The sequence below is a fragment of the Telopea speciosissima genome, chromosome 4 (assembly GCF_018873765.1).
Source record: "Telopea speciosissima isolate NSW1024214 ecotype Mountain lineage chromosome 4, Tspe_v1, whole genome shotgun sequence".
NCBI classification, from domain to species: domain Eukaryota; kingdom Viridiplantae; phylum Streptophyta; class Magnoliopsida; order Proteales; family Proteaceae; genus Telopea; species Telopea speciosissima.
Window position 1 is genome coordinate 16,058,537 of NC_057919.1, and position 12,338 is coordinate 16,070,874.

At 42.6% G+C, this 12,338-nt stretch overlaps 2 protein-coding genes across 2 annotated transcripts in view; both read right to left on the minus strand.

The window, feature by feature from the left end:
• LOC122658186 overlaps positions 1–12,338 on the minus strand; it is a 15,488-nt gene continuing 3,150 nt past the window's right edge. Inside the window, exons 3-7 of the mRNA XM_043853097.1 lie at positions 1,968–2,396; positions 1,683–1,760; positions 1,464–1,563; positions 1,182–1,318; positions 1–516 (exon numbers count right to left, since the gene is read on the minus strand). Coding sequence (XP_043709032.1) covers positions 292–516; positions 1,182–1,318; positions 1,464–1,563; positions 1,683–1,760; positions 1,968–2,333 — 906 coding nt within the window. The 5' untranslated portion in view covers positions 2,334–2,396 and the 3' untranslated portion in view covers positions 1–291. The remainder of the gene's footprint in view (positions 517–1,181; positions 1,319–1,463; positions 1,564–1,682; positions 1,761–1,967; positions 2,397–12,338) is intronic.
• LOC122658187 (cold-regulated 413 plasma membrane protein 2-like) overlaps positions 5,756–12,338 on the minus strand; it is a 27,767-nt gene continuing 21,184 nt past the window's right edge. The window contains exon 6 of the mRNA XM_043853098.1: positions 5,756–5,770. Coding sequence (XP_043709033.1) covers position 5,770 — 1 coding nt within the window. The 3' untranslated portion in view covers positions 5,756–5,769. The remainder of the gene's footprint in view (positions 5,771–12,338) is intronic.

Genomic DNA, 12,338 nt, shown 5'->3' on the forward strand with positions numbered 1-12,338 from the left:
TTCCTTTTTATTCATTTTTCTTCTTTTCTAAAAACTCTTTGGATTACATCATAGGACTCGTTTGCTTTCTTAATGGTATTTAGACATATTCAGTTTTACTACAAAAAATATCCTTTTATTTATTTTTCTTATTTTTTCTCCCTTCCCACTAACTCTTTGGATTACATAGAGGACTCTTTTGCTTTCTGAAAGGTATTTGGACATATACTTTATACAACAAAAAGAATCTGTATGATTGAAAGAGAACTGTTAGTTTTTGGCCCCGTAAGCCATGCAAGCCATTTTGGTCTTCTACCTTCCATCTTTTGTTCCATCCATGGAGAGTCTTGAGAGAAGAAAAATGCAAGCTGAAGAAACTATTATGGCCCCTGCAAAACAGGCAAGATCCAGCCCAGTAACCAATGGTATGTTCTTGAACTTCTCCAACACACCCACCTGGAGTATCATCAGCACAGCATGCCCTATTTTTGATTTTGCCTGAGATATTGACTGCATCTCCACCCAAGCTGGGAGCATCTGAGAATGTACAGACTTGATCAAGCTCAATAATATATGCATATGCAGATCTACAAACATGCATGCATGGAAGAGATGCATATCTCCATAAGTTGCAAAAAAAGGAAAAATCAAAGTCAGTCGCACATATAATTGTCAAATACTAAATCTAGTGAACTTTTGTGTCTTTTATTCTTGGTCATCTGAGTTGAGCCTGTCTACGCATATAATTGTCAAATACTAAGTCTAGTAAACTTTTGTGTCTTTTATTTTGTTCATCTGAGGTGAAACTACCTCTTCTCTGTAATGCTAATGTTTAGAGATTTATTGGTGTGCCCAGCAGAACCTATTGGCTATTACTACTTTGCACTATTTCTCTATTTTATTTTTCTTTTTCTTTGCTGCATTTCTCCTATAGATTCTTATACTCTTATGACTAATCATATTTCACCATATTCTATTCTAGAACTCTCTAAATCTCCATTATTAACTGTAACCAATGGCAAATCTGTATATCCGGTTTCGTTCCCAATTCTTTGTAAGCACTTTAGCTTATTTTATGTTTATATACTGGAATAGTGTCCTACATCACATATAAATATGACAAAATGTCTTGCAATAAATTTTTGAAAATGGATAAAAACATGAATGAAATTTAATAGTAATGACTAAGGCAATATACTGACCTTAAGCTGAAAGAGCCCAAAAAAGTTGGATCGAGGAATCAGCCCTGTACCCTTCATCTTTGTATAATTGGAACCGACAAACAAAACATATAATCCCATCCCAAAAATAAGCATGGCGGTTCCAACAAGAAACATATCTGTCAAAAAAAAATAAAAAATCATGTGTTAATTCTTAGCAGCCAAAAATCCCAACTATTTTAATGTCCTCTACTTCTATGGGGGGTGGGGGGGGGGGGGGTAGGGAAGGGAAAGACACAAACACTGTGTGAGAGAAAAGCAAACCTATAGCCTCCATAAGTAGGTCGATAACATGTCCATGATCTGAGTGTTTCATCATCATATGAAAATAATTGAAATATGATTCAAGAATAAGGAAGCAACCCTGCAATTTCAGTAGCAAATAAAGAAAGAGAAAAGTTAATTTGAGAATGGCCAATTTTCTTGAGAATTAAATCTGGTTTAAGAAAAATAACTCAATTCTTCAGTGTTTAGATGCAGTACCTCGACAAAACACAAGATTGAGCCCATCAAGGATCCGGCAACAGCAAACAATGTGAAAAACCTGCAGTCAATGATTGTCTGCATGGGAGATAAAGCCACAAAATTAAGATCTTACCCTTGTGTCTTTTCTTTGGTAGAAAGCTAAGATCTTAGTTAAGTAAGTCTTAACGAAGGTGTGAATGATTACACTTCTAGTACCATTAATGTGTAACTAGGAATGGGAGTTAAATACCAAAACTAGTGGGGGGGGGGGGGGGTGAAGGAAAAAAGAATAAAGGCACCTACTTTCTCCATGAGCATCTCAGCCTGGAGCTTCCATGATCTTCTCCTGTTCATAGAGTGCCTCAAGATCCTGAGAGCTGTTTCTGTGGCATTTGCCAGCAGGGAAAGCAGACTGATTCCATTTTTCGTTTGTGGCTCCAAGGAAATCATACTCTTTGAAGCCGTCGATGCTTTGACTGCAACTGACAACTTCTTCTCTCTATTTGCATAAATTTCCTTCTCTCCGGTCACCCCTGCTTTGCCTAATAAGCATTTCATCGATGTTGATGATGAGGAACTACCGGAGTTGAGGTAAGAAGAAGAGGACATACAATTGAACTGGTGTGGATGCCTAGAGGACAGGTGAAGCATTCTACTAACCCCTGCCATTGTTGAGCTTTGGTGTTGTGGTAAAGAGTTATATGACAAATGAGGTTGAGTTAACACTTGGTAGTACTCTGGGTTTTTGAAAAACTGAAATTGAAGAATGTCTTCTGGGGTTGAGTCCTATTATAGTGTGTCTGCAGGGAGAGGTTGGGGAAGAAAAAAGATAGAAAGATTCGTAGTAAGTGGGAAGAGGGATGTGTACAACAGAACATTCGCAGCATATTTAGCTGAGATTGTCGGGATGTGAGAGGCATTTTACTTGGAGAGGTTGGTTTTGAAGTCTCTGAGGTTTGAACAATGCAAACAAACAAAACAGACTAAATTAACGGAGGGAAATGGAGGACGACTGACAAGGCCAGCCAGCCTGCAAGGTTAAGAAATAACGTAGAAAATGATATCCACGTGGCTCTTATGTCGTCATCAACGTGTCGAATTGAATTGTATCTGTTTTTTGTTGGGTTGTTGGACTGTGCAGCCCATCGTTGAAGTTGCAGAAAACCGAGGAGAGAGAGAGAGATTCATTCCTGGGTTTGAACTTTTATCAGTGACGTGATGGGCAGTCTATCTCCGAACATCAAGGAAGCAGGCGTGGTCGTCGGTGAACATGTAGCCGTGAAGTGGACACTGGAAGAGAACGTGAGCTTTCCTTTCCTTTCCTTTACTTTCCTTCTTTCTTTCTCTACGTTCGTTCGTTTGTTGGTTTGTAAGTGGACACTAACAAAAAAACAAACAAACTTCACTCCACTGGGCCCTGATGACTAGTGAGATTTTTCAGGGCAACAGCGTCAGCTTCCCCCCCAAGCAATGAACAGCTAAGCTAAACCCAGACGTGAAAGCAGTACACACCACAGAAAATAACAAAGCTATATGATTTCCCAAAAATTTAAGGGAAAAAGATGAGGTTTTTGACGGCTCGTTGGACGGCCCAGGCCTTCTTTCCCATTTGAGTCCTATTCTCCTCTTTCTTCGTATTTGACCACGTGTTCAATTACCAGCCGAATTTGATTGAATTAACAAGTGGGTACGATTAATTTCCTCCTCCAATTATCAAATTTTTGTTTCTTCTTTTATTTTTAAGTGTCAGACAAGGATCTGGAATGGCCACATTAGCAGGGTCAATGTGGGAGGATTGGGCTCCTCTGCAGTGCGGCACAGTGTGTAGTGCACATCCAACGGTTGGGCACTCATGATGCACATGCCAGCATACATTCTGATGTACATCGTGGCAGCTCAGCTGTTGGATGTGCACTACACACTGTGCCGCACTGCATAGGAGCTGAATCCCAATGTGGGATAGCTGTAATTTTGTCGAGCATGTCTGGGTCAAATGGTCAATGTATCAGATTTGGATCCTCTGTAGCAGGGCTTGTAACGCACATTCGACGGTCCACAATGCTCGGGCCCCATCCCAATGTATCCTTGCCTCGCCACCTCAGTTGACTGGGGATTGGCAGCTGTTGGTCCCGATTACAGATACTAATAAATCCTTTAACATCAAAGCAAATACTTCTCATAAAAGAAAAAGACAATTACATCTAGTTTCACCACATGGAAGGGTTAGAAGTTGGATATATAAGCAAAGAGAAACTTTTTCTTCACCCACGGTAAAGGAACAACTCTGAATCTAAAATCTAGGGTCATTATTATTATCTTTCCTCCAATTTGGAGGTTCAAAATACTCTCTACTGTTCCCGGCACTCCCTAAGCCCAATGATAGCCATTGATGAAGAAATTCTTTCACCGTGGCTTGAGGAAAAGTGGAAAACCATCTCTTATAAGTAATAGTTTGGGTTAACCCTTTTTTTTTTTTTTTTTTTTTATGAAAAAAGAAAATAAACATTAATTAAGATAAGGAAGAATATCGTTTAGAGTACTAGAAAAAGAAATCCTAGCTGGAGCCCACAAGCCCTTTGGGCTAGCAAATTAAACAAATTGCAAACTCGAGAATCCCCATCACTCCAAACAAAAAGAAAGTAAAATGCAAATGATTAATTAGCGGCATTCAATTGTTTTCATGGGATCATTTGTGACATTCAATTGTTGCTAATTATATATCTTGGGTAAAGCTGTTTGTAACCGAGGTGGTTACAATTGATTGTTGTAACCCATTTTATTTTTCCTTTTTTATCTTTTGTTATGTTTTTTTATTCTCTTTTTTAGTGAAAATATTTCTGTAATTTCACTTTACCTCTTCCTCTCCTCTTGCAACACCCATCCCTTTCTGCAAGCATCCCTCCGAGCAACTTTGTCCTTCCCAATCCTTCGTGGTAATTGAGGCTTATAATAGGGAGATCGAAAATAAGAAGATGGATCTGCAAGCCATTGCAACTATCTCTGTTTTGGCACTATTTCTAGTCCTATCAAGTCCGAGTGATTTTGTTAAAAGAGAAAGTTTTGCAACTCAAATGGGTTCTGTCTGTATGCAAAAGAGTCGTTTTTCTTTGTTCCACCCACATGAGTGTGGTTTTGTGGCGTAGAAAAAAGAAAACGAAACCTATCTTCATATTGAATGGTGACTCTGCGAGCTAAGTTGCCAAAAGAGGGAGACCTAGACTGATTGGATTTCCTGAAACATTATATTACAGAGTTTTTGTTGGTTGGAAAGAAGAAAAGCGAGCTTCCACAGGCGCCGAGGCCAGTTGAGAAAGATAGCAACAACAAAGGTGCTGGTGGAAGCGGCGACGATGCTGCCGGTAGTGGTGTTATTTTTGCTGTAGGTATGTATGTAGGTGCGGATGTATTAGCGGTGGAGATCGAGATATTGCTGCCACGTCCTCCAAGCAGTTTCCTTCTCCATCTCTTATATTGTTTTGTATTAGTTCTATTAGGATTCTCTTCTTACTCCATGCGATATAGGTTTCCTATTCCAACAGGTTTCCTATTATTGCATGGAGTCTTCTTCTATATATTCTCTTTGTATTTCTTCATATCGTAATACGATTTATAATCGATCAATTACTTATTTCACATGGTATCAGTTTAGCAGGTTCACGGCTTCTTCTCCCTCACGTTCAGATCTTCATCTGCGCCTTTCTTTTTTTGTTTGCCCAGTACGTTGCTTCTGCTGCCCGCACCATGGAGCCATCCTCTTCTCCTCCCCCTGGTTCTTCTCCCCTTCCACTGCTCTTTCTGGCAGTGTCGATCCCTCTTCACCGTTTCACCTCGACCATTCCGATAACCCTGGTGCAGTCCTCGTTACCGTTCCTTTAAACGGCGATAACTATCCAACATGGCGCCGCTCCATGCTCATGGCGCTGTTTGCCAAGAATAAAATGATGTTCGTCGATGGTTCGTTGTCATGACCCGTCTCCCCGCTCTCGGAATCTCAACTGTGGGATCGCTGCAACTTTATGGTCTTGTCTTGGATCTTGAATGTCCCCACCCAAATGATTTTTGACAGTGTTATTTACGCTGAGACTACCTCCTCTGTTTGGAAGGATCTTAAAGAACGATTCTCTCGCATCAACGCTTCTCGCATATTTCAATTGAAACGGTCCATTGCAACCATTCAACAGGGAACCGACCTTCTTGCTGCATATTTTACTCGCCTCAAGATCTTATGGGATGAGCTTGCTGCCTGTACTTCCACGCCTTCATGCGTCTGTGGAACTCTAGGCTCTCTTCACTCCATGATCCAACAGGAGCGTGTCTATCAGTTCCTCATGGGTCTCTCTGACTCTTATGCCGCTCTTCGCTCGCAGATCCTCTCCACGGATCCCTTGCCCCTTGCCCGATGTCAATCGTACCTATCATCTCATATTACAAGAAGAGCAACAACGGTCTCTCTCTCTAACGACTGTTCTCCCTGACTCCACTGCCATGGCTGCCGATAGATCCACTCAGTCTTCCTCGGATCCACGCAACCTCAAATTAGGTTCCTCCCAAGGGAATAGTGACCCTAATCGCAATCGCCCCTTTTGCGATCATTGCAAGGTTTATGGGCACAAACGCGAGACATGCTGGCCTCTTCACGGTTACCCCCCTGGCCACTCACGCCATCGACGATCCACGCCTGGCACTTCTTCCAATCGCGGGTTCAAATCGGCTCATCAGGTTTCAGCCACTTCCACTGCGCCATTGTCCTCTTCTGGGTCTTCATCGACTACTGCACCCATTCCGGGTTTGACCTCCGAGCAGCTCCAGCAGTTACTCTCTCTTCTCGGCACTGACACCACTCCCACGAGTGCCCATCTTGCAGGTACGGGATCATGTTTCTCTATTACAGGTACGGGTTTCTCTTCATGGCTGCTAGACAGTGGGGCCTCTGATCACATGGTCTGTGATCTTTCATCCCTCATTAACCCTACCGCTGTCCCCTGTCCTATCCCCGTTCGTCTTCCCAACGGCACCACCTTCCCCGTTACCCATCGTAGCAGCCATCGCCTCACCCCTTCCCTTACCCTCCATGATGTTTTATATGTTCCTGCATTTACTTTCAATCTCCTCTCTGTTAGCAAGCTTACTAACACCTTCAATTGTGCTGTCATTTTTTTCTCCAATTTTTGTGTTTTGCAGGACCTATCAACGAGGAACGTGATTGGGGTGGGGACCCTGCGTAATGGGCTCTACCTTTTTACTCCATCGCCTCCAGCTTCGTCTCCACCGGCGCTACCTTCTTCTCATGCTTTAACCACCACCTTATGGCATGCTTGCATGGGTCACCCATCTCATGATAGACTCTCTCTTTTATCTCCCCTTATTTCTAATAAGAGTGGTGCGCCTCTTGTTATGCACACTCCCAAATGCGCCACAAATTCGAAACTTACGTTCATCTTAAATTTTTTTTTTTCCATGGTGCATACCCAATTTGGTGTTCAAATCAAACAAATACACACTGACAATGGTAAGGAATTTTTATCCTACCCCATGACCTCATTTTTTCTCACCCATGGTGTCCATCATTAACATGCTTGCGTTGGCACACTACAGAAAAATGGTGTTGTTGAACGCAAACATCATCACCTCCTTGACGTTGCCCGTGCTTTACGTTTTCAAGCACATTTACCACTCCATTTCTGGGGGGATTGTATTCTGACCGCCGCCTACCTTATCAACCGCACCCCACACCCAATCTCCGTGGCAAGTTGCCCCATGAGCTCCTTTTTGGCTCACCCCCCTCCTATGACCACCTACGCGTCTTCGGTTATCTATGCTATGCGCACAACCACGCCCCTGGTTGTACCAAGTTCGATCCCCGTGCGACTCGTTGCATTTTTATTGGTTACCCATACGGCCAGAAAGGGTATCGCGTGTTCGACCCTCTCACCCAAAAGCACTTTGTTTCCCGTGACGTGATTTTTCATGAAACCACCTTCCCCTTTCGCCCCTCCCCCTTACCACCTTCTACTTCTGTCCTCCCCCTCCCCGCACCCGACTTCTCCCCACCACCACCTCCACCACCCGAAACCTCCTCTCCACCACCCCCACCTCCTCTCCCCCACCTCCTCCCTCTTCGCCTACCCCCCCTCGTCTCCAACCTCCCCCCTCTCCCCAGACCTGCCCGCTTTACCACTTCCCCGTCACTCTGACCGTGTTACTTCACGCCCAGCCCGCTTGTAGGACTTTGTTTGTTCGGCTACACTCCCTATGCTCAGCTCCCCCCCGTCACACCCTCTTCGACTGGTAATGTTCTCTATCCCTTGTATGATACATTAGATTATTCAATTTTTTCTTCTCATCATTTTGCTTTCCTCACTGCTATTTCATCTGACATTGAACCCACATCCTTTTGTGATGCCGTCAAACACCCCCACTGGCAACGCGCCATGGAGGCTAAAATTTTGGCCCTTGAGCAGAATAACACTTGGTCTTTGCAGCCTCTTCCTGCAGGTAAGAAACCCATTGGATGCAAGTGGGTGTACAAATCAAACACAAGGCTGATGGCTCCGTTGAACGCTACAAGGCTCGTCTCGTTGCAAAGGGGTATACCCAACAAGAGGGGTTGGATTACACTGACACTTTTGCTCCTGTCGCCAAGCTTGTCACTATTCACTGCCTCCTTGCCGTCGCTGCCATCCGTGGGTGGCATTTGCATCAGTTGGATGTCAATAATGCCTTCCTTCATAGCGACCTCCATGAAGATGTTTACATGCGCCTCCCCCCGGGTTATGGCAAACAGGGGGAGTCCCATTATTGCAAGCTTCACAACTCTCTTTACGGCCTCAAACAGGTGTCCCGTAATTGGTTTGCAACTCTCACTCGGTCTCTCGTCGCAGCTAGTTACCGGCAGTCCCTGGCCGATTATTCACTCTTTGTCAAAGCCACTAAGAGCAGTTACACAACAGTTCTTATTTATGTCAATGACATCATCATCGCTGGTGATGACTCTCTTGCCATACAGGCTTTACTATCCTTTCTCCAAGTTCGTTTCAAATTAATGGACTTGGGTGCCTTGAAGTACTTCCTTGGTTTAGAGGTCGCTCGCCATCCCACCGGCATATTCGTGAATCAACGCAAGTACACCCTCAACATCCTCACCGAGATTGGTTTACTTGGCAGCCGCCTAGTTTCTTTTCCCATGGAACAGCATCACCACTTGGCCGTGGATCATGGCCCTATCCTTTCTGATCCCTCTCCATACCGTCGGCTCATCGAGCGTCTATTTATCTGACCATCAAGCATCCAGACATCACTTATGCAGTTAATACCTTAAGCCAATTCATGCATCAGCCTAGGCGACCTCACTGGGATGCGGCTATTCGCTTATTGAGGTATTTAAAATTGGCTCCGGGTACTGGGCTATTCTTCTCGGCTTCAAGTTCCCTTCAACTAACTGCATTTTCAGATTTTGATTGGGCCTCCTGCCCGACAACTCGCCGCTCTGTAACCGATTACATTACGTTTCTTGGCTCCAGCCCCATCTCATAGAAATCCAAGAAACAACACACGGTCTCAAGGTCCTCCACCGAGGCTGAGTACAGGTCGATGGCCGCCGCCACTTGTGAGTTAGTTTGGTTACGTACACTCTTACATGATTTGGGTATTTCGTTGCCTACTCCTATGCGCCTATTCTGTGATAGTCAGGCTGCCCTTCATATTGCCGCCAACCCCGTCTTTCATGAGAGCACCAAGCACATGGAGATCGACTGTCACGTCGTTCGGGAATGTATCCAGTCAAGCTGTCTCACCACTTCTCATGTTTCTTCTGGTTTACAACTAGCGGATATCCTTACCAAGGCTCTCGGTCGAGATCAATTTCTTTTCCTTCTTTCCAAGTTGGGTGTTCGCAATCTTCACGCTCCAACTTGAGGGAGAGTATTAGCGGTGGAGATCGAGATATTACTGCCACGTCCTCCAAGCAGTTTCCTTCTCCATCTCTTATATTGTTTTGTATTAGTTGTATTAGGATTCTCTTCTTACTCCATGCGATATAGGTTTCCTATTATTGCATGGAGTCTTCTTCTATATATTCTCTTTGTATTTCTTCATATCATAATACGATTTATAATCAATCAATTACTTATTTCATAGGATGCGAGGGTGTAGTTAGGAGTGAGGAGGAAGCGATGACGCCCGTAGCAGAGGAGGTGAAGGAGGGACAAGATGAGGGAGTCGGCAAAGAAGACGTTAGGAAGGGAGAAAAGGGTTCGAAAGGTACCCTTGCTCAGGTCTCTCTTGCGAAATCACATCATTCGGTCTTTTATTATGATGCCATGTCATTAGATGGAGGGTAGAATGGTCTGGCTACAAACAGACTCACCCTTATATATTTATTTATTTTTTATAGTTAGGGCCCGGGGAGAGTTGAGCTCATTACCTCTTATTTGTGAGATGTTGATCTTTGTCAACTAAGCAACAATTATTGTTATAGGCTAGAAAATCGTTTGAACACATGATCTATGCTAGGGGTGTCAAATGGTTGGTTCAGTCCTGTTTCAGTTAAGTTTAATCAGTTTCAATTTGGGAATGGGTGAGACTAAAACTTATGGAACTTTGGTTTTCGATCATTTCGATTTTGGTCCGGTACGATTTTGGTTTATTTCAGCTTTTTCGTTATCAGGTTAATGCTAATTTAGATCGATTAATTTGTTTTCAGACTTGAACCACAATGCAATCTGACATTCATAACTTGTAGTGAGAAAAGATTCCGTAAAAATTATTTAAATCATCTTCCCCAAGCTAATAACTATACAACCAATAATAGGAAATTGATTTGATGTGTTCATGTTGTAATCAGAACAAAGATGAATAAATTGTAAGGGGAAGATAACCAATATTGAAATCAATAAATAAATAGAGTTTGTAGATAAATCATTGTTTATCATTGTACAACAACAACAATAACAACAAACTCACCCTTATCCCAACTTAATGGGGTCGGCTACATGGATCCAAATAAACCAAATTAGTAAAAAGCTTGAAGTCTAAACATCGAGAAAGGGGAATGAAGAGATGGGGAAAAGAGATGAGAAGTGAAAAACTGAAAAATGACAAATGAAAGTTGGAAAATAATAAGATAAAAGAAGAAAATAAGAGGAAAGAGGCTCAACCCAGTAGGTCAGGAGAATCTCGGCTTAATGGGGTCTTCTACATGGATCCTTGCCCTCCAATAGGCTCTATCCGAGGTCATACTTGGTACAAAACCTAGATTATGCATGTCCTTCCACACAACTTCTCCTATGGTCATTTTAGGCCTGCCCCTCACTCTTTTAGCATCTTTAGTCGGGATCATCTCACTCCTCTTTACTGAGGCGTCCCTAGACCTCTATTGGACATGACTATCTCGGAGCTTATCATTGATCGGGGTAATTCCCAAGTTAGCTCTAATACGCTCATTCCTTATTTTATCTTTCCTAATTTTTCTGCACATCCATCTTAACATCCTCATCTATGCTACACAAGCTTCTCAATATGACACTTCTTAAGTGTGTAACATTCTGCCTTATACATCATAGTCGGTCGTACAATAGTCCTATAAAACTTTCCTTTAAGTTTTAAAGGAATACGTCAATCACATAATACTCCGGACGCACCTCTCCACTTCATCCATCAACTTTTATTCTCTGTGAAACATCGTCCTCTATGTCACCTTCTTTATTTATGATTGACTCCATAAATCTAAAATAGTCACTTTGCGATATCGCTCTTTCCACAATTCGTATCATGTCAATATTCATCATAGTATAACTAAAATTGCACATCATATACTCCGCCTTCGATCTACTAATCTAAAAGCCTTTTATTTCCAAGGTTGTTCATCATTATAATGGAAAGATAACTAATATTGAAATCAATGGATAGTTATCAATAAGAAAGATAACTAACATTGAAATCACAAAATGAATCCTACTATCAAATCATTCATTTAAGTGTCCAACTTATTTTATATAGCGAACAAGGAGATCAATGGAAGCATTGTTAGTCCCCACAAGGTATCTGGGTGTCAAGTTGGTGAAAGGCAGAGTTAAGAACGACATAAGTCAGCCACTCATTGACAAGTTCAAGCAAAAACTGAATTCTTGGAAGGGGCATATGCTTTCTTTGGCTGGTCGCATTGAATTGGTTCTGTCCGTGTTGAGCAGCATTCCTGTTCACAACTTTTCAATCTATCTTTGGCCGGTTCGTGCTATTGGAATCATGGAAAGGTGGACCCACAATTTTATTTGGACTGGGGAGGCGGAAACATAGAAAGCTATCATTGTTAAATGGGATCGCATGTGCAAGCCCAAAGCTGAGGGAGGTATAGGCATTCGACGCCTTCGCGACCTAAATTTAGCTTTAATTTCAAAGCTAGCTTGGACAATCAAGGTGGATAACACCCCCTTCACTGATTTCTTAAGATGCAGATTTATGAGAAAAGATGGAGGGTTGAAAAAATTTGTTGGATCCTCCTCTATTCTCCCTGGACTTAGAAAAGTGTGGCATTTTGTGCAAAATGCAGAGAGATGGGTGATTGGGAATGGCAATACTGCCAAATTCTGGTATGATAAATGGATTGGAAGTGATAGTGTTGAAAATCTCCTACTTCCTTATCGCATTCCAAACAATCTATTGGCAGATGGAGACTTC